Here is a 23,670-nt window from a genome sequence, read left to right as displayed (position 1 = left end):
TATTAGTGCTCTTGATTATACTTACAGTGAATTGGAGTCGTTTATTTCTGAAGTAAACACCCTTATACCTATACAATCCTCAAATCATTATGACCACATTCTACGATAAACTAAAAGCACAATCACACTTATATCTAGACAGTCTAGCACAGGAAGATGAATCTCTGCAAATGCACCTAAGGAATTTTCTTGTCAACAATAACAGGCAACTGATGGTGGTACAAAGTGTTATTTCGTACCACATGGTAAAAGATATTTTAAGAAATTTTGAGGCGTTAAGTGCTAAGATCAAATCCAAGTACACAGATCCCACCTGTCTGACATGGGAACAGTATGGGACGGTAGTGACAACATCAAAAATGATACCTGTATTACCAGAGTTAATTATCTTAGATTATAATAAATCTGACTTTTGTTCTGATGATTCAAAACTATTGAAGACTCTGTTGAACAATGATTCCATTCACACAATCACGACCATCAAAATTGTAATAGTTCTATCAGCTGAGACCAAGGACTTAATTGATAACTTCAAATGTTTTCTGGGTGAGAACTACGTGAAATTAACATACTCTAACGAAAAATTGGATTTAAAATATAGAAAAAAAGAACAAGCACCGAATTCGCTGATTGAAGCTGCATCTTTGGAAAATTTTTATCAAGTTATGCGTTTCGTGGACAATACTGATGATATTAATATAACTAAAAACTATAATACTGCCTTGCATGAAGCTTCTGAAAAAGGAAATGTTGAAATTGCATTATTTTTGCTCGAAAATGGAGCGGCTCAGTTACCTAGTAAGAATAATCAAAAACTGTTGCATTTAGAGGCTGCACAACATTAATGTAAAATTTTCATTTCAGATAAATGGAATAAATATCCGTTGCATCTTGCATGTTTCAATGGCCATGAAGACGTTGTCAATATCTTAATTGAATATGGGGCCGATTTACAAAAAGAAGATTGTTTGAAAAAGAATGCTCTTAACTCTGCCTCTTGTAAGGATCATCCGAATATTGTAGAAGCTTTATTGTATTACGGAGCACAAGTTGATGCTTTCAATTCTATGAAGGAGACGTCTCTCCATATAGCTGCCCGTGCAGGTTCGTTTGAAGTCGTCAAGATTCTAATTAAAAACGGAGCAAATCGCAAACTTTTAAATAATTAGGAGCAAACTGCGGCACAAGTAGCGCAGTGGAATGGACATCAGGACATTGCAGACTATCTCAACCGAGACGAACCTCAAGAAAAAAAACTTATAAAAAATAGCCAATAACACAAACACAAAATTTATTTATTGTAAAATAGGCATATGGCAGCTCGTATGAGATGACAACCAATTTTACCTCTGATGTTAAACAAAATAATTTTTGGAAAAAACCAAAATATGTACAGAGTGACCTGTTTTCGATTTTAATTGGGGGATTTCAGGTATTTTCTCGTATTATATCATTTTCTTTCAAATGCCATAACTTTTATTTGTGAATATTTCTTACTTTTCACAAAAACCCCTTTTTTTGCATTTTCTTGTGTAATAGGTGTATAAAAAGAAACTGAGCAATGGAGTTATATTCAATAAAAAAACATACTTAGACACGTTCAATTCGCCTGCAATTGTAAGCAGGTGTTGTTTATTTATGACTTTTTATATGATAAAAGTTTCAGTTGCTTAGGAGCTGTAGTTCAGTGCACAAAACGTAAATAGAGACATGGATATTTTCAAGCAACATTTGAGAATATCAATGTTGTGCTGTTTTAAACTGAAAAAAAAAATGATGCTGAAACAACAGAAATGGTCAATTCGGCTTGGGGAGATAATTCTGTTGGTGCTTCAACTGTTGGGAGATGCTTTAAGAAGTTTCGTGAGGAAAATTTTTGTCTTGAGGACGATCCACGTGCGGGTGTCGAACAAAAATTTCCAGACGAAGAACTGCAAACTTTACTGGATGAAAATCCATGCCAAACTGAAAAACAGCTTGCAGAGCAGTTAGGAGTAACTCAACAAGCAGTTTCAGTTCGATTGCGTGGAATGGGAAAAATTCAAAAAGCAGGAAAATGGGTTCCTCGTGAGCTAACCGAAGACAATAAAAATCGAAGAGTTGACATCTGCATGAACTTGCTTTCTCGGTATAAAAGAAAGAATTTTCTGCATAATATTATTACGGGAGATGAAAAGTGGATTTTGTATGACAACCCTAAGCGCAGAAAAACATGGGTTGACCCAGGCCAGACATCCACATCAGTTGCAAAACCAAACATTCATGCCAAGAAAATCTTACTGTGTGTCTGGTGGGATTGTAAAGGAGTCATTTACTATGAGCTTCTGAAACCCGGTCAAACTGTTACAGCTGACCGTTATCAGACCCAAATGATCAAATTAAGCGATGCTCTGGAGGAAAAAAGACCATTTACAGGCCAAGGAAGTCGGAAAGTGATATTGCTGCATGATAATGCTCGTCCGCATACAGCTAAACCGACCCAGGAACTCATCTTCTCGTTAGGCTGGGAAATACTCCAGCATGCGGCGTATTCTCCAGACTTGGCTCCTTCTGACTTCCACTTGTTCAGATCCATGCAGTCTCATTTAGCTGACCAACGATTCTTTAACGTTGAAGATATTCGAAAATGGCTCGATAACTATTTTTCGTCGAAACCACTAAACTTCTATCACGAGGGCATCCATCATCTACCCAGTAAATGGCAAAAGACCATAGACAGTTATGGAAATTATTTTGATTACTAATATTTTCAATAACTATGTTTTGAATGAATCTTAATTTCACCAAAAAATTCTCAGTTTCTTTTTGTACACCTATTACAAACCAAAGCGTACTCGAATTTCTTTCTAGCTTAATTTGTTTTTGACTTACAGGCCAAAGATGCTTTTTTTGAAAATATGCAGTTCCGTATATTTATATCGGTAAATAAGAAAATTATAAACGATTTAAAATTCGGGCTAACGGTCTTGAATACGGTTTTTCCTCATCTACACGGGAAATACGTGAAACCACCTAATTACACTGAAAATAGCACGCCTTCTATACAGGGTGGTCATTTAGTGCGGTCTCGGAAGATTACGGCTAAACAATTTAATATTTTGAATTTCTTTTTTTTGCGTTATATAGAACTCGATTATGGGTACATTCTAAAATTGTTTTCGTTTTATACAGGGTGTTCTAAATAAGTGAAAAATATCAAAGTTATGTTTTTTTAAATAGGACACCCCATATATTAATATCGTTTGAGATTTCTTGAGAAAAATAAATGTAAGTTTCATTAAGGTTTATTTGTCCTAAATCTTAAGGATTTCGAAATAATTAAGTTTTTTTTTTAAATCATGCAACTTTAAAAACTTTGTTTTGAAGGAAGATTAAACTGGAGTATATCGAAATTCATTCCAAACCTTAGATATGAGACGTATTTTATGCCAGAATTATTAAAATTGAAATATCTCATACAGTGCGTCCAAAAAATAACATGAAAATTGCATTCTTTTTGAAAGGAAATAACTTGCTTAATTTAAATAGAACACCCCATATTTTATTACTCGAAATAAGAGATAAACATATGACTAATCAAAAATCGTTACACCTTCCTATACCTAAATGTACAGGTTTTCTTCGAAAAATAAGATTTAAGAAAAGGTAGCAAATTTTATTACTTTTTATATCAGTTGCTATGGTTATATTTCGAGTAATAAAATATGGGGTGTCCTATTTAAAAAAACATAACTTTGATATTTTTCACTTATTTAGAACACCCTGTATAAAACGAAAACAATTTCAGAATGTACCCATAATCGAGTTCTATATAACGCAAAAAAAAGGAATTCAAAATATTAAATTGTTTAGCCGTAATCTTCCGAGACCGCACTAAATGACCACCCTGTATATATGCATTCAAGTTCTTACAGTTTTTAATATGGTTTTCCGCCCGCAGTGTACTAACACGGATATACATATATTAGGATCCCGTAGATTTTAGGATCGTGACACTCACTATAGTATCAATTGTGATTGCATTTAGATCTGTTAAGTTTTAAGCTTGGTTCGAATGTGGCATGTAAATATTAACCAGCCTTTATCCTCACTAAATTTTGCTCGTGCGATTTTGTTAAATTCCTGTTGGGAAATGTATCATGAATAAATGACCCTAAAGTGGTAAGCCTTGTAGTTGAATTGTCTCATCCGACAAATGTATGAAAATTTGTTAACTACCGCATATACATTGCTGTGCAACAAAGAATAGCAAAGAAAACATTTTCAAAATTAACCCAATAAAGGTTCATCTACTTTTCTTGATAACCCTCCACATAAACTCCAGTTTATGCTCATGCCCCCTCATTTTCCCGTCGCCAAGTGACTAATAACTCGATTATTAATTATTTATAAAGTTGTTTCTTTTTTCGGTAATTATTTTGAAAGCTTTTGTTCATCTTTCGTACTTTTATTTAATTTATAGAGTTATTTCGCATTGCGTGTACGTACGAGAAACGTGATCTCATACACTCGTACATCCCTGCGAGGGTCCAGAAAGTACGTTATTGTCGTATAACAAGAGAGTTGCTCAAATATTTCTGAATTTTGCAACTTATATTTAAATTTGTTTGTTGCTATTGCTACAACATACATAATTAGGGAACATTCGAAGTATATTCCTACAAGCATAAGAAATTATCACTCACCCCCAAATAAAACGTCACTTTCGAGATGAGATTAATACATTAAACGGAAAGAAATTAAAGAGGGGTGTACTAGTGGCATCATACAGTGGGAAAATGAATGGGGGCAAGTGGATTCCATCCACATGGAGTTTATCTCCCAGTTATTTGACTCACATTTAATGAACTTGTAGTGTAGAAAGTACCCCGAGGGATTCAGGACCGTAAAATTCGTTCTACCCCTGCGTTATATTGTTCCCATGCTCAGATCATAAACAAGCCTATGGAGACCTTGAATTATAAATCAATTGAGTTGAAATAGGAATTGTGTCTGAATGTTGATGAAATCAATCGGAATTAAAACTTTTTTTTAATTATCGTGGTTTATACCCCAGCAGATTTTATCGATCTGTATCTCGAAAATAAAACCGCTGTGGATTTATCTTATCCACTTAAACTTTGCTTTAGTTTAATGCCAGAAACGTCTCATGGGTAGCTCTGTAGGAACCATTAGATAACTTACTTCTATGTTATCTTGAGATAAGATTGCTATTGCCGATAAGATATGAGGACTTTGCTAAACGACATCTCATTAAACTCGTATTTTATTGAAACATAGTAAGCATTCAATTTTACTTGACAACAATAACGATTTGTGCTAATACTTATAGTGAAATAAATTAGTTTATTCTTCGAGTGAACTCCCCGATACTTACAAAATTTTGAAATCATTATGACAACATTCTACGATAAAATAAAAGCACAATCACATTTATATCTAGACAGTCTAGCACAGCAAGATGAATCTCTGCAAATGGACCTAAGGAATTTTCTTGTCAACAATAACAGGCAACTGATGGTGGTACAAAGTGTTATTTCGTACCACATGGTAAAAGATATTTTAAGAAATTTTGAGACGTTAAGTGCTAAGATCAAATCCAAGTACACAGATCCCATCTGTCTGACATGGGAACAGTATCGGACGGTAGTGACAACATCAAAAATGATACCTGTATTACCAAAGTTAATTATCTTAGATTATAATAAATCTGACTTTTGTTCTGATGATTCAAAACTATTGAAGACCCTGTTGAACAATGATTCCATTCACACAAGCAGGCCCATCAAAATTGTAATAGTTCTATCAGCTGAGACCAAGGACTTAATTGATAACTTCAAATGTTTTCTGGGTGAGAACTACGTGAAATTAACATACTCTAACGAAAAATTGGATTTAAAATATAGAAAAAAAGAACAAGCACCGAATTCGCTGATTGAAGCTGCATCTTTGGAAAATTTTTATCAAGTTATGCGTTTCGTGGACAATACTGATGATATTAACATAGGTAAAAACTATAATACTGCCTTGCATGAAGCTTCTGAAAAAGGAAATGTTGAAATTGCATTATTTTTGCTCGAAAATGGAGCGGCTCAGTTACCTAGTAAGAATAATCAAAAACTGTTGCATTTAGAGGCTGCACAACATTAATGTAAAATTTTCATTTCAGATAAATGGAATAAATATCCGTTGCATCTTGCATGTTTCAATGGCCATGAAGACGTTGTCAATATCTTAATTGAATATGGGGCCGATTTACAAAAAGAAGATTGTTTGAAAAAGAATGCTCTTAACTCTGCCTCTTGTAAGGATCATCCGAATATTGTAGAAGCTTTATTGTATTACGGAGCACAAGTTGATGCTTTCAATTCTATGAAGGAGACGTCTCTCCATATAGCTGCCCATGCAGGTTCGTTTGAAGCCGTCAAGATTCTAATTAAAAACGGAGCAAATCGCAAACTTTTAAATAATCAGAACCAAACTGCGGCACAATTAGCGCAGGCGAATGGACATCGGCACATTGCAGACTATCTCAACCGAGACGAACCTCAAGAAAAAGAACTTATCAAAAATAGCCAATAACACAAACATAAAATTTGTTTATTCTAAAATAGGCACATAACAGCTCGTATGATATGACTATAAACTTTACCTTTTATGTGCAGCAAAATATTTTTTAGTAAAAAATATACCCACATGTATAAGTTCTTACACAATTTAGTAGAATGGTTTTTCTTGACACAGTGCAAACACGGTTTTTAATATATTGAAAAACATTCATCTGTTTCAGATAAATAAACCTTATTAATACACGATTTTTTTTAAATAGATGTAGCATGATAAAGCAGCCAATAGGCCACTATTAGCTGCTTTATCAACGTATTCATAAGTGCAGTATTTGTTTCTCGAGTTTGACACTATGTCGTCTACGGAAAACTGTAACTAACTCGTATATCAATGCGCAACTGATTAATACGCTTGTTGGTTAAACAACTTGGCATTCAATTTACACTAGTGAGTATAATAAGCTGATATTATCACTTGCATATCTGTACCTAAGAAAATGCTTTTTAGTTATAAGCATGGTAAGTAAATATTGGTACTGTTCTTGATGGTATGAGCAGGGTGTTCCAAATAAGATTAAGCACCTTTTCTTTTCAGTCTCCTTGCACTTATTTAATATAATAAGAATTGTTATTTTGTATACTATTGATATTTATTAAATTTTAAATTTTGCAAAAAAATTATTCATAGTACAATATAACAAAAGAGCCACGATATGAATGAAAGATTCCGTAAATTTTTATTTTAATAAATACATATGTTATATTAGGTTATTGCATAATTTCTGTCGTGTTCCATATGGCAATTTTTGATATGCAGTAAATATTATTAGGTTACCTTTAGAACAGCGCTCCTAATTTTATTGTATAGTGTCTTTAGTTGTCCCTTTACGACCCCGTAATTTTCAAATTGTAGTTGGTGGTTTTTGAGATTTGAGGGTTTAAACACGAATGTTGATAGAACTCATCCTGAGACACCGCATACTCTACGAGTTCCAAAAGGGCAAGATTGCAAACGATGGCTATGAAAAATTTGTGCAACACTTAAAAAAAAAAGCATTGTAAGATGATATAAAGATGGTTCGCAAAATTCCGAGCCTGAAAATTTTCACCTCAAAGATGAATCTCGTACCGGCAGACGCTCTAACTTTAATGACGATACTTTACAGGCCACAATAATGGACGACCCATTTTGTTAAATAGCAAACAGATAAAGGAAAAGACGGACAATGCCCATACCACAATATGTCGACATTTAAAAACACTAGGGTATGTTGAAAAACTTGGACGTTGGATACCACATGAATTGAGTGAAGACAACCTGGCAACCCATATCAGTATGTATTTTGCATTGCTCATACCGAATAAATTTGAACCAGTTAGTTACTAGAGACGAAAAATCAGTTATATATGATAATCCATTTAGAAAAACGACCAAATGTTTTCCATGCCGAAAGGCTCCAAAAGTCTCTAAACATAACATACATCAATGAAAAGGAATGCGCTCTATTTGATGGAACAGAGAAAGACCTATACATTATGAACTTTTGCCACATGGTCAAAGTGTTAACGCTGATGTTTACTGTGATCACTTATCATGACTGGATTCAAAAATTAGGAAGACACGACCACAATTGGCCAATCGCAAAGGTGTTGTGTTTCAACATGATAACGTCTGAACACACAGCTCACTTAAAACCAGGCAGAAAGTATATAGAGTGTTTGAAAATATGTATCAAAAAATAAAGTGTGTGATTCTTTGGCTCGTTATAAGAAAAAACGTTTCTACTAACATGGGTCCAAAAACGCACCGTTTTCGAGACACAGGATGTCAAAAAACCAACGTTTTTTGACGATATTTCGGGAATCGCTTGAGATACAAAATTCAGATTTTGTACACCTGTTATCATTAATATTAGTTATGTTATGTACGCTACTTCATTTTCTTTCGATATGTCAGAAGCGGAGATTTTAGGGCTTAGCGAAATTTTTTTTCCTTAATTTTTAAGCTCCTAGGAAAATTAGCATTTTAGAATCACAACAATTGGACCACAGGCTTGATCTCCTCAGTCCCTAAATCTTAAAAAGTTTAGTTTACACTACACCAATAAATACTGTTGAAGAACTGAAAAATCGCATTATTGTCTCCTGCAGTACGACGCGCAACATTCCGGGTATTTTCAAACGGGTACGTTAGTAGATAAGACGTAGGTTAGAGGCCTGCATTACAATAGGAGGAGGCCGTTTTCAATCATTGTTCGTGGTTCTAAAATGCTAATTTTCCCAGTGGCGTAAAAATTGGGGGCAAAAACATCTCACGCAATCCTAAAATCTACGCTTCTAACATATGGAAAAAAATTGAAGTAGCTCTCAAAACGTAGCTACTACTAATGATAATACGTGCACAAAATCTGAAGTCTGTATCTCAAACGATTCCTGAGATATGGTCAAAAAACCGAAAAGAAACTCTTTTTTGACACCTTGTATGTCTAAAACGGTGCGTTTGCTGACATATATTCATATAAACTTTTTTTTGTTACAAGTTAAAGAATCGCGCTCTTCATTTTTCGACATACGTTTTTAAACACCCTGAATATTATAAACCAACTAGGTTATGAAGTGCTTTCTCGTCCATCTCACTGTCCAGATGTGGCACCATCAAACCACCACTTGTTTTTGTCACAACAAAATTTTCTAGATGGGAAGAAACTTTATACTGAAGATGATGGCAATAATGCATCGATAGAATTCTCTGGCAAAAAAAAAACATTTTTTTTGCGTCCAGCATCAATATGTTGCTCATTAACTAGCGACAAGTGATTCGTAGTAATGGAGAACATATTGATACTTAATTAAGTTTCTTTTCGTGATTATGGAAATTTTCACTTAATTCAAAAATACGACAGAAACTATGCAACAACCAATACGTCTTAACACACGCGCGCGCGTTAGTATTCGTTTTCGCGTCTATTATCTACGTGTGTTATGCCTGCTTTCGCAGGGTGCCTTGGGAAAAATACTTGCAATCGTTTTTTGACGTTTCGAAACGATCACGAAATGAATTTATTAAGTTAAACTGGCAGAGCCAAAGAGGAGGGCGTTCAAAGTGAATTAAAACATCAAAACCCAATGATTTGAAGAGACGACGCCGACGTCGACGGCGCGTTTGTTCGGGGTGAAGGGCGACGCCGTAGCGACGCGCAGCGCACAAAGCCAACTAGATCGAGCGATAACCACATATCGTTGGGGTAACAATTGGATTAGCCATTTAACGTCAAGTTTGAGTAATGGCCGGTAACCCGGCACCCCCAGTACAGTTGCTGCTGATTAAAATGTAATCTAATATAGCTTCCGGAAAATATACCGAACGCAAACTGAATATTTCGGCTTTGTTATTTCGATTCTATCGTTTTATTTGTGCTGCCGGATTAAAATCTCATCTGGTTCAGTTCGTTAGTAGCAATTAAATTTCCATCGAGTTTTCTCGCTGCTTAGAATACGATGTGTTGCTCTAAATTACCTTTTTTAATTTGCTTTTACTCTCCGGCTTTATTCAATTAGTAATTTGCCAGAGTGAAGTGTGAAATATTCGCGAATAGCACAGTATACCGCCTTTTTGCCCCGTTTAGAACTTTAATCGACGGTGTCTCAGAAATGTTCTGAACCACTGATCTAAAATACATCATACATCAAGTTGATCCTCTCGCCGAGTTGCACTATGCAAGGTTTTTTTTTTGGTGCGCTTACCGTTGCTATCTCCGAAACGGCGAGAGTTTCAACTTCGGTTGAATCAGACAAAAGTGGCCCCCTGTAAAGCTGATTGATGAAGCCGCTGCAAGGTTGCCACACTTTCAGTGGTTACCTAGGTATTTGAAAAAATGTGGAAATTGCCCAAAACTTCAATCCCTCATAGTTCGTAAACTGTTTGTGACAGAAAAGAAGTTGTAACTCTCGCCGTTTAGAAGATGGCAATGTCAGGCACACCAAAAAAACAGTACGATATACAATAAACTTAAGTCAACGAGTTTCTGACGTATCATTCAGCCTCCGAGATATCTCCTTCGGCACTTCAAGTATCTGTTTTCATACCTTCTCAATGCCTATAAAAGAAGGTTGCTAGAATTGCATTTTAAAAACTCTTGCACCTCAACTGAAGCATCCAGATCTCGATGCATGTCGTGTGCGTGTGTTGGATAAAAATACGTTAAAGAATTTGAAAAAATTTCGACATGCGTTTATTTTATTTTCTTCTTGGTAACATTAACATTTACTACGAGTGGACGGTAAAGTCGGTTTACGTCACGCACTGTCGAGCTGAAGGCAGCACTGCATCGCAGGAGTACTGTAAAAGGTTGATGGTACACCAAATCAAAGGTGTGTCAGGTTAGTGTAGTCAGGTCAGGGTCACCACTTTTTGAGCGTACCTCACATGAACTTAAAAACTATTTGAGTTTTTAGAAGTTTTGTTACAATCTTCAAAATGGGCGCTACAAAACAACGTATACAGGGTGAGTCGGGAGGATCGTGCCAAACTTCAGGAACGTGTTGTACAGGAAAAATAAATGTAAAAAAACTCAAATTTTGTTATCCGATTTTTGTTTGTTTACAAGTTATAGCGTAAATAAAATTAAAACATAAAATTTAAAAAAATTATAAATTTCATAAGAAATTTTATAAATTAACGTTTGGTTATCATAGTAAATGTTCAAAAATATCGCCATTAACTTCTAAACATTTTCGGCTTCGTCTATGAAGAGCATTCGTTGCGCTCCTGATTGTTTCATGTCTTTCTTTGATAGCAGCTGCAGCATTTCTAATGCGTTGAATTAGTGCATCTTGAGTGTCCACTTTTACTCTGTACACTTGAGTTTTAAACCAACCCCACAAACAATAGTCTAGTGGTGTGAGGTCTGGAGACCTTGGAGGCCAACTAATAAGGCCACCACGACCAATCCAACGTCCAGGAAAGGTACGTTTATGGTAAATAGAATCCTAGTTAAACAAATTTATTTACGCTATAACTTGTAAACAAACGAAAATCGGATAACAACATTCGAGTTTTTTTACATTTATTTTTCATGTACAACACGCTCCTGAAGTTTGGCACGATCCTCCCGACTCACCCTGTATTTTGTAACTTGGATCTTTGCTTGTACCTTATACATTCGAATCGTATGTCTCAAAACAATTCAAGATCAACGAAAAATATTTAGAACCAGTGGCGCCACAAAATTTTTACTATATAATCCTTAAAACTTATTTGATTTTGTAATTCCATAATATAATTCTTATAAAATAAGACATCACATTTAAAAAGAATTTGGAGGATATTTTTGAGGAGGAAAATTGCTCTGCAAATGAGTTTAGTAGGAAGACCTAACTTTTTGCCATTTTTCAAATTTTGATCGTCTACATTCCAGGAATTTCAGCATATTTTTAACAAAGTATTTCGTCAAACCTACGCATAAGCATAATGGTTTAAAAATCGAAATTTTGCGCTTCTGCTTCATCGAAATTAGCCAATAAAAAAGTTCATAAAACCTGACGCTGAATTGTTGGTGCTTTTAAAAGTTCTCCAAAAAGGAATTAAGAAAATAACTAAAAGAGACGGCCAGATCGCAGAAAGCACAACTTCACTGACTTATTAGATACTAAATGGTGGTGGACAAGCGATTACAGTGACGTTCAGCACTTTTCACATCGGATTAGATCGCCTCCTTTTCGAGGTTTAAGTGGATTCCCTTTGTCTCTGGGTTTTATTGGTGTTTTTACATCTTTAGGTGGATGAAACAAAGTGACGTTAACTGGAAAGAAATTGCCACATTGTGGTGGGTAGTTAATAAAAGTGTCCTTTTCCTCACTTGTAAAAAAAAAATTTTCCCCACACCAATATCAGACAATAAAATAGTTCTTCGATGGGCAAATGGTTATTTAAACGACCAAGTAGTCGTGACTGCAGCTTTTATGCCCTTGTTTACTGCTATTAAGTTACAACGATACTACACAGATTCACTTATATTAATCTACATTATCTATTGGAATGTTAAAAGGCTTGAAATGGCCTACAAGGTATGTACGTGAAGATTCATATAGCAGACCTACAGGTGAAGAATTCTTTAAATACTTTAACTGATATCTCAATATTTCAACTCTTGTCGGCGATTTACATCGATTCTTTCTTATACGGAATTGACCACTGAAGAACTACAAGTATACATAATTTTATGACGTGCAATTCTAAAATATTTTTTGTGGACCTCTCCGTTCACCTGCTTTTCATCAAAAATTTTGCTGAAACCTAAACTGATCAGGACTTTTTCAGAATTTAAATATTATATAAAGGACAATGCTTCCCCCATTATACCAAATAGTATATTATTTAATAAACCTAATGAGGAGGTGATTACCTCATGCAAGACCAACCACATACACGCTGTGCAGCCTATTTGTACTGCTCAGTGTACTTGAATCAGTGCGGTAAATGCTACATTTCCCATCACGCGATTATAAATACATAACTATTGATACAATGACTTCATCATGAAATGGCTATCAAAGTAGTCATTGATTTTTGAAATATTTTAGACCCAGTTGCATAAAAATCGGTTGGTCTGGTGCAGAAGTACTCCTTGAGTCACCCAACAGAAAACGTATTACTATCAAGCAAAGATCACTTATGATACTTGGAAATATCCTCGTAATATACAGTTTGGTTACAGTTTGAGTTTAGACTCACATACTAAATTTACGTATAAATTATGGTGTTTTTTTTGGATTTTACAAAGACAAATATACTAATATAAACTGGCAATCTAGGTTTCATATAGCAGTTTTAAAGGCTTAAAATAGGTCTCAATTCCGCCCGTTGTAAACAAAACATCTCATTAATATATTAAACTGGTCACGTCAACTTTCTTTGTCCTCCTTTATCGAAAAAACCAAAACCATAAATCCAACGAAAGATAAACTGTTAGTTCTTCCTCATCACCGGAAATCTATTTCATTCCTTCTGATCTATCTGCCGGTTTCATTCATGCTGTCGCAAAAATCTTGACCATAAAAAAGAATGTTATTTATAGTACCCTAAAACCCCCGAAATTACGGGTTTGTTTTTCTGGCGTAGAAATTGCCCATGTTTATTGTCACATCAAGAAAACAGACTTGGTAAAAGGTTTGCCGCAGATTACGCTGAACGGACACATAAAAAACATCATTAGAAGTAGATTTTTGGTCTGGGAAAAAGCGAATTTATGGTGTCTGTCCCAGAGATTTAGAGAACTCTTTGACACAATCAAATGATTGAAGAATTAGGCAATTGCGTGAAATAGGTACACAATCACACCCCTTGAAACTCTTCTTATTATTGTCGGAAAGGAGTCGAGGGGAAAGCTCAATGAAACCAAACATACGAGAGCCCTATTATTGTTTAGCTGAGGGGAGACAAAATCATCACAAACAATAGTGGAGCTCTTAACTCTGAACAGATGCAGGGGGTAATAAATGATGAGGGATGTTAAAGAGAGGCAATTTTCTATTACACGGAAAATAATCTTATTATTATCGATTTTTCGAAAATTTTATATAAGCTAGATTAATTTGAAATATGTACTAAAAATTTTCTATGAGCAATACTCGCACGGGTAGTTGTGGTTTAACTTATGATAAATTGACGTCAGTGACCAATGAGCAAAAAAAACTAACAAAACTGTGATTACTCAGCGACTGAGAAAAGAAATTTTTGACTGTTTTAGATATTTACTTTCCATACATTGAAATGAAATGTTAACTTTCATTCTTCTATTGCTCTTTTCTAGGTTCTGAAATGTTGTTACCAATGGTTTCTTGTTCGAGTCCTTAGAAAATGCTAAAAGTTATCCTCTGTTATACTTTTGACTGAAAATAGTGCGTAATTCTGCTCACACACTTCACTTTGATTTGTGTTAAGTAAAACTTTTTACAAAACACGTGCGGTAGCATCACTTTCAGCTTTGAAATAGGTGTAATAAAGTGGTCCAAAGAAAACTATATTTGACTAAAAGTAGGGCGATTTCGCAAATTCTTAACACAATGTTTTCATTATCGCGTGTTTACATTACCGAACGTCTGCTGTAATTCGAAAACTATGACCAATGTAGCCTAGCCGTAACCTTACTAAATCTGCAATTGTGCCTCTCCTAAGTATCTGGATCAGGTTTTGCACCGATAAAATGCGACAAAACAATTTCAAACAATTAGGTATCTAAATCCAGGTCACTCCCTTCTCCTCCTAAATCAATCATACAATTCACATGGCTTCCGCCGAGACACAAAGCGGTTAATTGATCCCTGATGAGCAGGGCGAGTGCGAAACGTCGCCCTTTTCAAGCATTCACCCACGAGTATTTAGTTACAAAGCCTCTCTTGAGTGTCGGGTTGATCGATGCGACGAAAATCATTTATGCACGAGGTCCTAACCCTGCCCCTTTTGAGGTTTCTACAATTTGGATTTTCGATTAACCCCGAACACTTACCTGCCTAATCAATTAATCGAGCTAACATCTACAGCTGCTCTGCACTAACAAGGGCAATAATTATGCAATAATTCCTGCTAATAGGAATATTTTTTAGTGTGTAATAAATCCAAATACCACAAAGATTGGTTTCTCTTTCAGGTGGAAACAGCTACCGTGAGTAATTTTATTGTCTGGCCTTTATCGCGTGACAACTGCCTTATGTCGCCAGACAAAACAAATAAAAAAAGACAAATTATAACCCCTTTTAGTACCTACTGCAGTTAACCAACATAAATAAGGTCCACAACAATCAGTAGATAACTTAAAGTAAGTGGCTTACTTCTGAAATAACTTCGAAATGCCACAGTTTTAAGAGAGACACCACGTCTTATGATAGCCCATGCTGGTCGGTATTAATTGGTATACCTTAAGAGGTATGAGTGTGTTTTTAGGGCGTTTTAGCTGAAAGCTACGAGTCTTAAGAAGCTAAATATATTTGCTTTTATCAAAAATATGTTCTATGGTCCTATTACATACGTTTAGTTAATAATTTTGTCCCTCCACCACAATTCAGTTTCCAACATGACAATTACAGGTTTCGTTTCTATATCGCTCCAACAACCCTAATTAAGATAATACTCATTAAAGTGTTTTAACTTAGAAGACCCACATGTCTTACTTAAGTTGCAGGTAAGCACCGCAATATTTATGAGAATCTATCGTTTGATTCCCAGAAAAGCAGACAATAACAAAAGCAGCAGAAGAGAGAAATTTCGATCATTGAACATTTAATCAGTAAAGATTTAACTTACGAAAAGTTAAAAGCCCATAAAAAACGAGTTCAAAATTATGTATTAATAGAAAATAATACATTAATGGGGATAATTTATGAATGTCAATACTCGTTCAATGGAAATTTTGTACTTTTTCTCCAGGAGTGACCAGTGGGAATAGCAGAGTGGTTCCTTTCCCTGGACTTTTCGTATATATTTACTTCATTTACATGAAGTTTTGAAATTAATTTGTAATCTATTTGATTTCCATATTCCTGAAGGCTTAAACTGGGATTCGCTTTGAAGCAACATGAACCCAAAAAAGGCAAATTGTTCCTGAAATCGCACCGGATTTAATGCTCATTTTTAACAAAATTTTTAATTCGAAAATTGAAATAACGTTTTGAATCCACCATAGAAGCATTGTAATTATCTACTTTCGGTTATCTGCAGCGCCTTCTAAGGTAAGCAGTTTTGCCATCAAAAAGTGATCATGCGCCATCTAGTAAGAATAAAACTAACTGCAACTTTAACCTCTATGTTTTACAGACCTCTGCCGCCATAGAAATCGTGACATTAAAAAAATTGAGGAAGAAGGACAGCAAGCAAAAAATAAAATAAATAAATGCAGCTGTCAAAATTGATGTCTCCGCATCTTGCGTGTCTTGAATTTATCCTGATTTATCATTCTTCATTGTTTTGTGTTGTTCTAAGCTAATTTGAGTGATAATTCTATACCAAATGAACAACGTGCTTTCGGTTTTGTGTTAAATCATATCGTCCATACTCCGCGTTCGTTGCAAAACGATCTTTTTTATAGGTCAAGAAGAGCAGGGGTATAACATAATGTTTTCCACACTCACACTTTCAAACTAGGAAATCCCCATTTGGAGTTAAAAATCGAGTAGATTAGACCAAAAAAATGATAAGGGGGTTTAGCTGATAGCCTTGCAACAGCCACACCATACAAATGGAGTCTCTTCGAAAGTGGTTGTACAAGCCAAAAGTAAGTAAATATTCTTTTGTCACTAATTTCTAAGACATATACTTGTCATATCTCGGTGTTTTTAATAGTTCATGCAATTTTAACAACTTAGATAACCTTCACACTAATTAGTTTTCCTTTAGTGTTTACTGAAATGTAGGAAATATGGTTTAAATGCAACGAATATTGCAAAAATGGAACACAAAGAAGGTAAAATCATGATCAGCAAAAGTTTCACTTTCTACATTTTATGACGCTATTTTTATTTATGTATTTACAATAGATGTGTTTGATAGTGTTTACTTTCTGTGTAATTCATTAGTCATTCAGAGGACAATATATAGGGCTGATTTTAATATTTTTCCTCTTTTGTTTGTTTTGTGACATAAGTTTTCCCATTGTAAACATAAGCATAATATGTTTTAATTTGCCTAATTCACACTTACAAGTGTCAGTCATTTCACTCTATTCTGGCTCTATCTACATTTCGGTTTACCCTCAAAATTATTTTGACTACAATGACATGTCAATGCATGTCAGAGTGATATATTTCTAATTAATTTAATTATTCTAATGTGTTCGCTATTGCTATCTCCGTTACAGTGACAGTTACAAAATCAATTTAATGTGAAACAACTTCAATTAATTATATGACTAACCATATGAGAATAAGGGCAATTTTAAACTACTAACCTCATCTTCTTGTTGATCAAATTCCCTGACTATACCAAATCAAACTAATACTCATATAATAATAGTGTAGTAATTAAATAAAAGTTACATGTCCTTTCATTGTATTCTATAATAACTCCTTAATATCCTTGAAATATCGTAAATCAAGCAGTTTAGAGTTATTGAAATTCTTTTGGGAACAAAGCCTTGACACTTAAAAGCAAAATTCTTGCGTGTACAGTGCTAGTATAAGAAGTAAGCTATTCAGGTTCCAAATTAAAAATTCGTCTACCGTTCTTACAAGGTTAAAGCCAAGACATTGAAAATGTTCCACACAATTAATTATTTATCTCAGATACAATAGGTTTCTGCTTCAGCCTGTGTTTATCTAGTTTATTATCAATATTACATGTTAAATCTTAATTTCACATGCACTTAAAGGTAACGCGATCAAGCTCACATGGATACTGTGTAATCATTGTTAACCATTTTGGCTTCCATATCCTCTTATAGGTGTATTAATTCTCATATTTTGAAAAATATCTTGTATAATATGTTTTTCATCAGCTACTAAGAAAAGTTCTTTTAGAGGGATGATAAGTCGCTTTTGGCTCAATTCTTCTACGCGGACGAAGACTTGAACATAGTGGCAAATGAATTAGACAGTTTCGATGGAAGAAAGGATCCAGAGAGATGCACCACCTTAGTGAATCAACTTCGGCAAGCTCAAGACAAAGTTTTAACCATAACCAATGCCATTATGGATTCTCTGGTTGGTGACGAAAGGGCTAATAGGGATTTTCGGGTGAAATTCCCTGAGGATGTTTTGCAGGACAATTTAGCGGGGCAATTATGGTTTGGAGCAGAGGTAATTAATCGCATAAATGTTTCTTGACTTCTTTATCCGCTTAAAATAAATTGCTTTATTTTAATTCTCTTTTCGTATGCATTAAATTAGTTGTTTTAATGTCACTCAAGTAATCTGCTTTAATCAATCAGGTGTTTAATCAATTGGCGGTTTTTTCGACGTTTTCAATGTTCTGTAATTTTTATCAGTGGAAAATTGTTGTTCGATTGTCGGGAAATACATTGTGTTTTCGAGTTAGGAATGTTAATCACAATTACTTAGCTTAATAAGTACTGTCACCATCTCCAGGTAATTGGGTTAATTAACTACTTGTTATAAAGACATTTTTGGACGATTTGCTAACCAAATATTTGCTTGTATTGACACTAGTGTAGCTCATCTTTAAATCTTCTTGTTTTATTATATAAATTGAAATAATTTGCTAGTGAATTAGAAAATTTCAATTGACACGGGTTGATTGAGCACTGGGTATATAAAAAGCCTTTTCATTCCTGACTCAAGATCATTAAGTCGTGACGAAATTGATTGGTTATTTCCTTCGTGCTTGCTACACCTAACAACAAAAATTAAGTCTGGAATATTCTATGAGAAAGTGTCGCTACACAGCGCTAAAATCATATTGTCTTAAAACCGTTTTAGTATATGTATCTTGTTTGACTTGAAGATTTGATAAATGTTTTAAAATGTGTAAAAGTTGCTACTAATTATAGTTTAGTTAATAATAATGTTATTTATTTTGAATCATATATTTATTTAAAAACTGTTAAATACGATAAAACTCACGATTCAATTTCTATGGGGAACAGAAATAATTCAACATTTAAGAAAGAGAAGATTGGGAATTTGAAACAGCATTTATATATTTTATAATAATTTTAATATTAATCACACCAAACAATAGCTTTGTCTCCTACAATTTTGTTTTTTGATCTAAAGGGGATAAACAAATATTTCATGGTTAACGTTTCCGTACCTTTTATGTACGTATAAAAAAGTATCTTTCTTTGGTCATAGAATAAATACAAAAACAAATTCACTTAACTGTCTTAATCAATTCATATTGTTTCCCCTCTTTTATCTAATTTATTTATTGTTTAAGTGCCTTGCTGCCGGATCTTCGATAATGAACCGTGAAACCGAAAGCACCGCCATGCGTCCACTGGCCAAAGCCGTAACCAAAAGCCTAGAAAACGTTCGAAATTTGCTTCGCGACGCTTGCCTGAGAAACAACACCCCAAACGGCCCCATCAAGTTGGACAGCAATGATCTCTTTTCTGAGATGTTACTTGAGAGTCTGAAAATCTTTGATAAACTATTTGCCCAGTTTGAACTCGCTTATGTAAGCGCAATGGTACCTGTAAAGTCTACACAAGAATACGAGTTGCAAGAGCTGATAGGAGTGCTATTTTCCGAGACGTTACAGAGGGCGCTTAAAATGCAATTACTTACCCAAGAGATGGTTGATGACTGTGATCCTGCTTTGATGTTCACCATTCCTCGATTGGCTATAGTCAGCGGACTTTTAGTGTTTCCAAAAGGACCTCTGTGCATCGATAAACCAGTGGAAAGAATGAGCGAAATGTTTCGGCCGTTTAGAACTTTGTTACACAAAATACGCGAATTGCTTTGGGTTTTAAATAAAAGTGAACTGTTCATGCTCGAAAAGCTCCTTTGTGATAACGAGCAAATCGACGACATCAAGTCGGTTAGCGACTTGAATTTAGACGTAAATGAAGACGATTTTTTTGATGAGTTTTATCGGGGTTTTCCGTTTTCAGAACAGCTTTTTAGCAATAGTGCAACGTGTCTTAGTAGAGATGATTTCGAAACGCCCCCTGAAGATCCTCAACGAAATATTGCCCTCATCGATAATGACGCCTTGGAGTTACCTTCCACTTCAGGATATTTAATTCCAAAAAATGTTGTACGAAACACTATAATAGCATCTTCAGCCTCTCCAAATCCGCAAAGAAACTCTGTCTCTGCAGAGTCTCCTCCAGAACAAGATTCGCTTGAAATTATTTCAGCTGCAGCTGCCACTTTATCATCAATACTCAATATAACTGAAAATCACAAAAAGGGAAACGAAGATCTGGAATCTCCTGATGACTCCGGGATTTGCACTGAAACGACTAGTCTCGATCGATCTCCTACCATGGAAATAAATGAATGTGCGATTTGTAAAACCGGCCTAAGGCACCGCAAAAGCTCAAGCAAAAATATTTCTTCGCCGCATTACCAAAAGCTCAAGAGTTCAGTTGCAAATGATTGCTGCAAATGCAAGAAGCCGTCATATTGCCAAACGAAAAGTCCCCGGAGGAATCATAGAAGATGTGAGGAGTGTACTCCAAAGCCAGCAGTTGTGACCAGAAAGAGAAGTCCTGCAGTAGTGTGTTCTACTAACGAAGATTCGTGCTCAAGTAGTTCTGATACGTCTTCGTTCAATAGTAATTGCGCTGATGATGAGGAGCTTGCTTATGCGCTTCAGGCTGCAGAGATTGCTAATAGAAAGGAGCTCCGCGCTAAGTACAGGTAAGACCGAAAATGTTATATTAAGGTGATTGATATATTTGGCTTGATTTTATCCATGAAATTTCCTCTATATACAACATACAAAATTTGGTATCATTTTCCCGACTATTAATGACTCTTTGTATAAATTAACAGTTTATGCCACGTGTTTGTTTCTGTTTTTAGATCAAGTGAAGATTTAATTCACCGATTATTCGTGTGCATAGCGGGAGTAGCTGACCAGCTTCAAACCAACTTCGCCTGTGATCTGCGCAACATCCTAAAGTCGGTTTTTCTTATAAACGCCTCAGACTCGACAGAGACATCCACTAAATCCCTTGAAACGCGTTCACTAGAATCGTCCATTGAATACCACCCCACCGAAGACGAAGTCATCGAAAACAACGAATTTTCTGTCGACCCAAACATCCTAGCTCAAGAGGCTCTATTCGACACCAACGTATACTTCCATCTGGACACTGAAGGTTGCCCAACGACTGATTACACCAACCACCCGAGGATGGAAGAAAGCTTACCTTCAATGGGGTCGGATATGAACTGGTACACCTCTCTGCAAACGGACGTAGCCAATTTAGATTCAAACAGGGTTCAAGAGGAGCCAGATTCAGAACATGCGGAACCCCCTAAAGCGCCTCCGGTTTGGATTCCGGATATTCAAGCTCCGAAATGTATGAGTTGCGCCTCGAATTTTACGGTGATAAAACGCAGACATCACTGCAGGAACTGCGGAAAAGTGTTCTGCGCAAGGTGTTCGTCCAACAGTGTTCCGCTGCCCCAGTACGGAATTATAAAACCGGTCAGGGTATGCAATAAGTGTTTTATGTTTAATTTGACGCCGTTTACTATTCACTAGACGCTTAAAGTTATTTTTGTTCTGCTGGTTTTAAAGACGAATGAGTTATGATCAATATAATCAAATAAATTGCTTGTGGTAGGTCTTTAGTTTTAACTTCAGTAAACATTCTGGTTTTTTCTCAGTCACTATCTTCAAGCGTTATAATTGACTTTTTTAAACACCGTCTTACACATTTTATCAGTAGATTCATTTTTAGGCATTGCTTGGACTTCATTTTGAAAAGTCTTATCATAGCAGCCTTTCAAAATTCAAGCATTTTTTTAGTGCATTTTGCTTTTAAGAACTCGAATTCGGAAAAAGATCTGATTTCAAATAAATCCTTAATAGAAAATCAAAACTTTTTATTAGTGTTCTATATTTTATCATAGTTTTTTTATTTTAGAACTTTGAAACAAATAAATAGAAAAGATATCGAAATTTCTGAAACCCTTCCAAAATTGCTATGAATTGTAATTTAATATTAAAATCGAATTGATATACAATTGACGTTTGTAAAACCAATATTTTTCAATCAATTCCTATATTCCACGACGTCCATGACTAAAAGAAAAATTCTTCAGTTATTTCTATTTTTTCGCTAAAAATCCATAAACGTACCTCGGGATATAATTCGTGCATCAAAAATTTTAAATAATTTTAGACTAGTATGCACTCACACAAAAGTCAGATAGTACAACTTGTGGCACCATGCGCACTCGTGCTTTTTTTTTTAGTTTTAAATTGCATTTCAGTATATTGCCTTTAAGTGAGTCCATAATTTTTAATGTACTTATTATATTACAATTGAGAATTAATTACTATTGCTCATAACTCATCTATCTATTTTTTAACTTGCAGACCTTGCAGGTACTTACGAAGAGTTGTGAAATATTTGTGAGAATTTCTTTTGTCGTCCTATTTTATTTAGATATTCCATATTGTATATTGCTTTAACTTATATATATATATATTTCATATTATGACAACCACAGGTTGCTGCTAGGTTGTATTGGGTTTGATTTTATGCACCAAACTATCAAGAGATTATTTTATTGTTACCCCACCGATACACTCTCTTATTTGACTAGTTGAAATTGAAGCTACTTTGAAGGGAATAGAGACAATATTATCTACATACATCATATTAAATAATCTAAGCCCTAGCAAATCTTCAATTTAGCTATATAAAACAATGTAGATATTGTAATGAATCGTAAGCATAACTGAACATATTTAAAAATAAAGTTAGTTCTCTCATAGCTGCCGAAATACGTAAATGTTAAGCATTTTAGTCGATTAGTTGCTCAAGCATTTTCTCTTTTATAAAAAGAAACAATTTATTTCAAATAACAATATTTTTATATAAACAATGTTATAAACTTGCGAAGGTCGGTTATTAAATTTAATATCGAAAATAAGATACTTATAGCATTTCAAATTTTGCCTTAACATTGTATAACTTTAAGTTGTAAGTGTAAGTTGAAACGTACACATAGACGTAACGATATAGACAGTAAGATAAGTACACAATTTTAATATATCTACTAAATGGTTGTTTTTGTTACTTTTGACTAATGAAAATTGGTTATTTTGTCACATATAATATAAGTGGGCTTTAAGTCTCATCTTTATTCAGTTAAAATTTTACGATATATTAACGTTAAATTTAGAAAATGACCGTTGGTTTTTTTAAGCTATAAGCGGTATATTAAGAGTTTACGTATTACTTTCACCAAATTGGATGTAAAAACATTTTTTTTAATATTATAAATATTGAGTTTAAACGCGTTTTTTTAAGCGTCTTATCGCCCGATTCTTTTTTGTTTTGTGTACTGAAATATTTTGTGATAATTGTATATTTTATTTCAATGGTTTATGGGATTATCATATCCAATAAATGTAATTTTTCACACTTGTGGTTTTTGATATTTATTTTCAGAAAATGCTAAT

General features: G+C 34.6%; 2 protein-coding genes across 3 annotated transcripts; both read left to right on the top strand.

Annotated features, from left to right (window-relative positions):
- The first annotated feature begins 89 nt into the window (after positions 1–89).
- Positions 90–7,244, top strand: LOC136350853 (uncharacterized). Its single transcript, XM_066302973.1, has 15 exons — positions 90–798; positions 865–1,104; positions 1,170–1,269; positions 1,321–1,432; positions 1,540–1,625; positions 1,667–1,698; positions 1,792–2,718; positions 2,799–2,830; positions 2,874–3,030; positions 4,463–4,536; positions 4,856–4,907; positions 4,984–4,998; positions 5,060–5,153; positions 5,361–6,103; positions 6,170–7,244. The coding sequence occupies exons 1-15, from the start codon at positions 90–92 to the stop codon at positions 6,580–6,582; spliced, it is 3,786 nt and encodes a 1,261-aa protein (XP_066159070.1). The 3' UTR covers positions 6,583–7,244.
- A 9,213-nt stretch (positions 7,245–16,457) lies between these two features.
- LOC136340213 (lateral signaling target protein 2 homolog) lies at positions 16,458–23,634 on the top strand. 2 transcript variants are annotated; one of them, XM_066284140.1, is made up of 4 exons: positions 16,458–16,834; positions 18,075–18,353; positions 19,453–20,885; positions 21,051–23,634. In XM_066284140.1, exons 1-4 carry the CDS (start codon positions 16,799–16,801, stop codon positions 21,736–21,738), a joined length of 2,436 nt encoding a protein of 811 aa, XP_066140237.1. In that variant the 5' UTR covers positions 16,458–16,798; the 3' UTR covers positions 21,739–23,634. The 2 variants fall into 2 exon arrangements, with proteins under 2 accessions (XP_066140237.1, XP_066140327.1); XM_066284230.1 differs by lacking the exon at positions 16,458–16,834 and adding an exon at positions 16,908–17,023.
- Positions 23,635–23,670: the final 36 nt, after the last annotated feature.

Source organism: Euwallacea fornicatus, chromosome 1, assembly GCF_040115645.1.
Source record: "Euwallacea fornicatus isolate EFF26 chromosome 1, ASM4011564v1, whole genome shotgun sequence".
In the NCBI taxonomy this organism is placed as follows: Eukaryota; Metazoa; Arthropoda; class Insecta; order Coleoptera; family Curculionidae; genus Euwallacea; species Euwallacea fornicatus.
This window is presented reverse-complemented; position numbering and strand designations above follow the sequence as displayed.

Excerpts from the sequence above, each read along its gene's own strand:
- LOC136350853 (XM_066302973.1), top strand. The coding sequence starts at position 90 with ATGACCACATTCTACGATAAACTAAAAGCACAATCACACTTATATCTA. Across the intron at positions 1,699-1,791 it reads TGTAGTTCAGTGCACAAAAC|AAATGGTCAATTCGGCTTGG; the intron begins GTAAATAGAGAC and ends CTGAAACAACAG. Across the intron at positions 6,104-6,169 it reads TGGAGCGGCTCAGTTACCTA|ATAAATGGAATAAATATCCG; the intron begins GTAAGAATAATC and ends TTTTCATTTCAG.
- LOC136340213 (XM_066284140.1), top strand. The coding sequence starts at position 16,799 with ATGGAGTCTCTTCGAAAGTGGTTGTACAAGCCAAAA. Across the intron at positions 16,835-18,074 it reads AGTGGTTGTACAAGCCAAAA|AGGGATGATAAGTCGCTTTT; the intron begins GTAAGTAAATAT and ends AAGTTCTTTTAG. Across the intron at positions 20,886-21,050 it reads GAGCTCCGCGCTAAGTACAG|ATCAAGTGAAGATTTAATTC; the intron begins GTAAGACCGAAA and ends TTCTGTTTTTAG.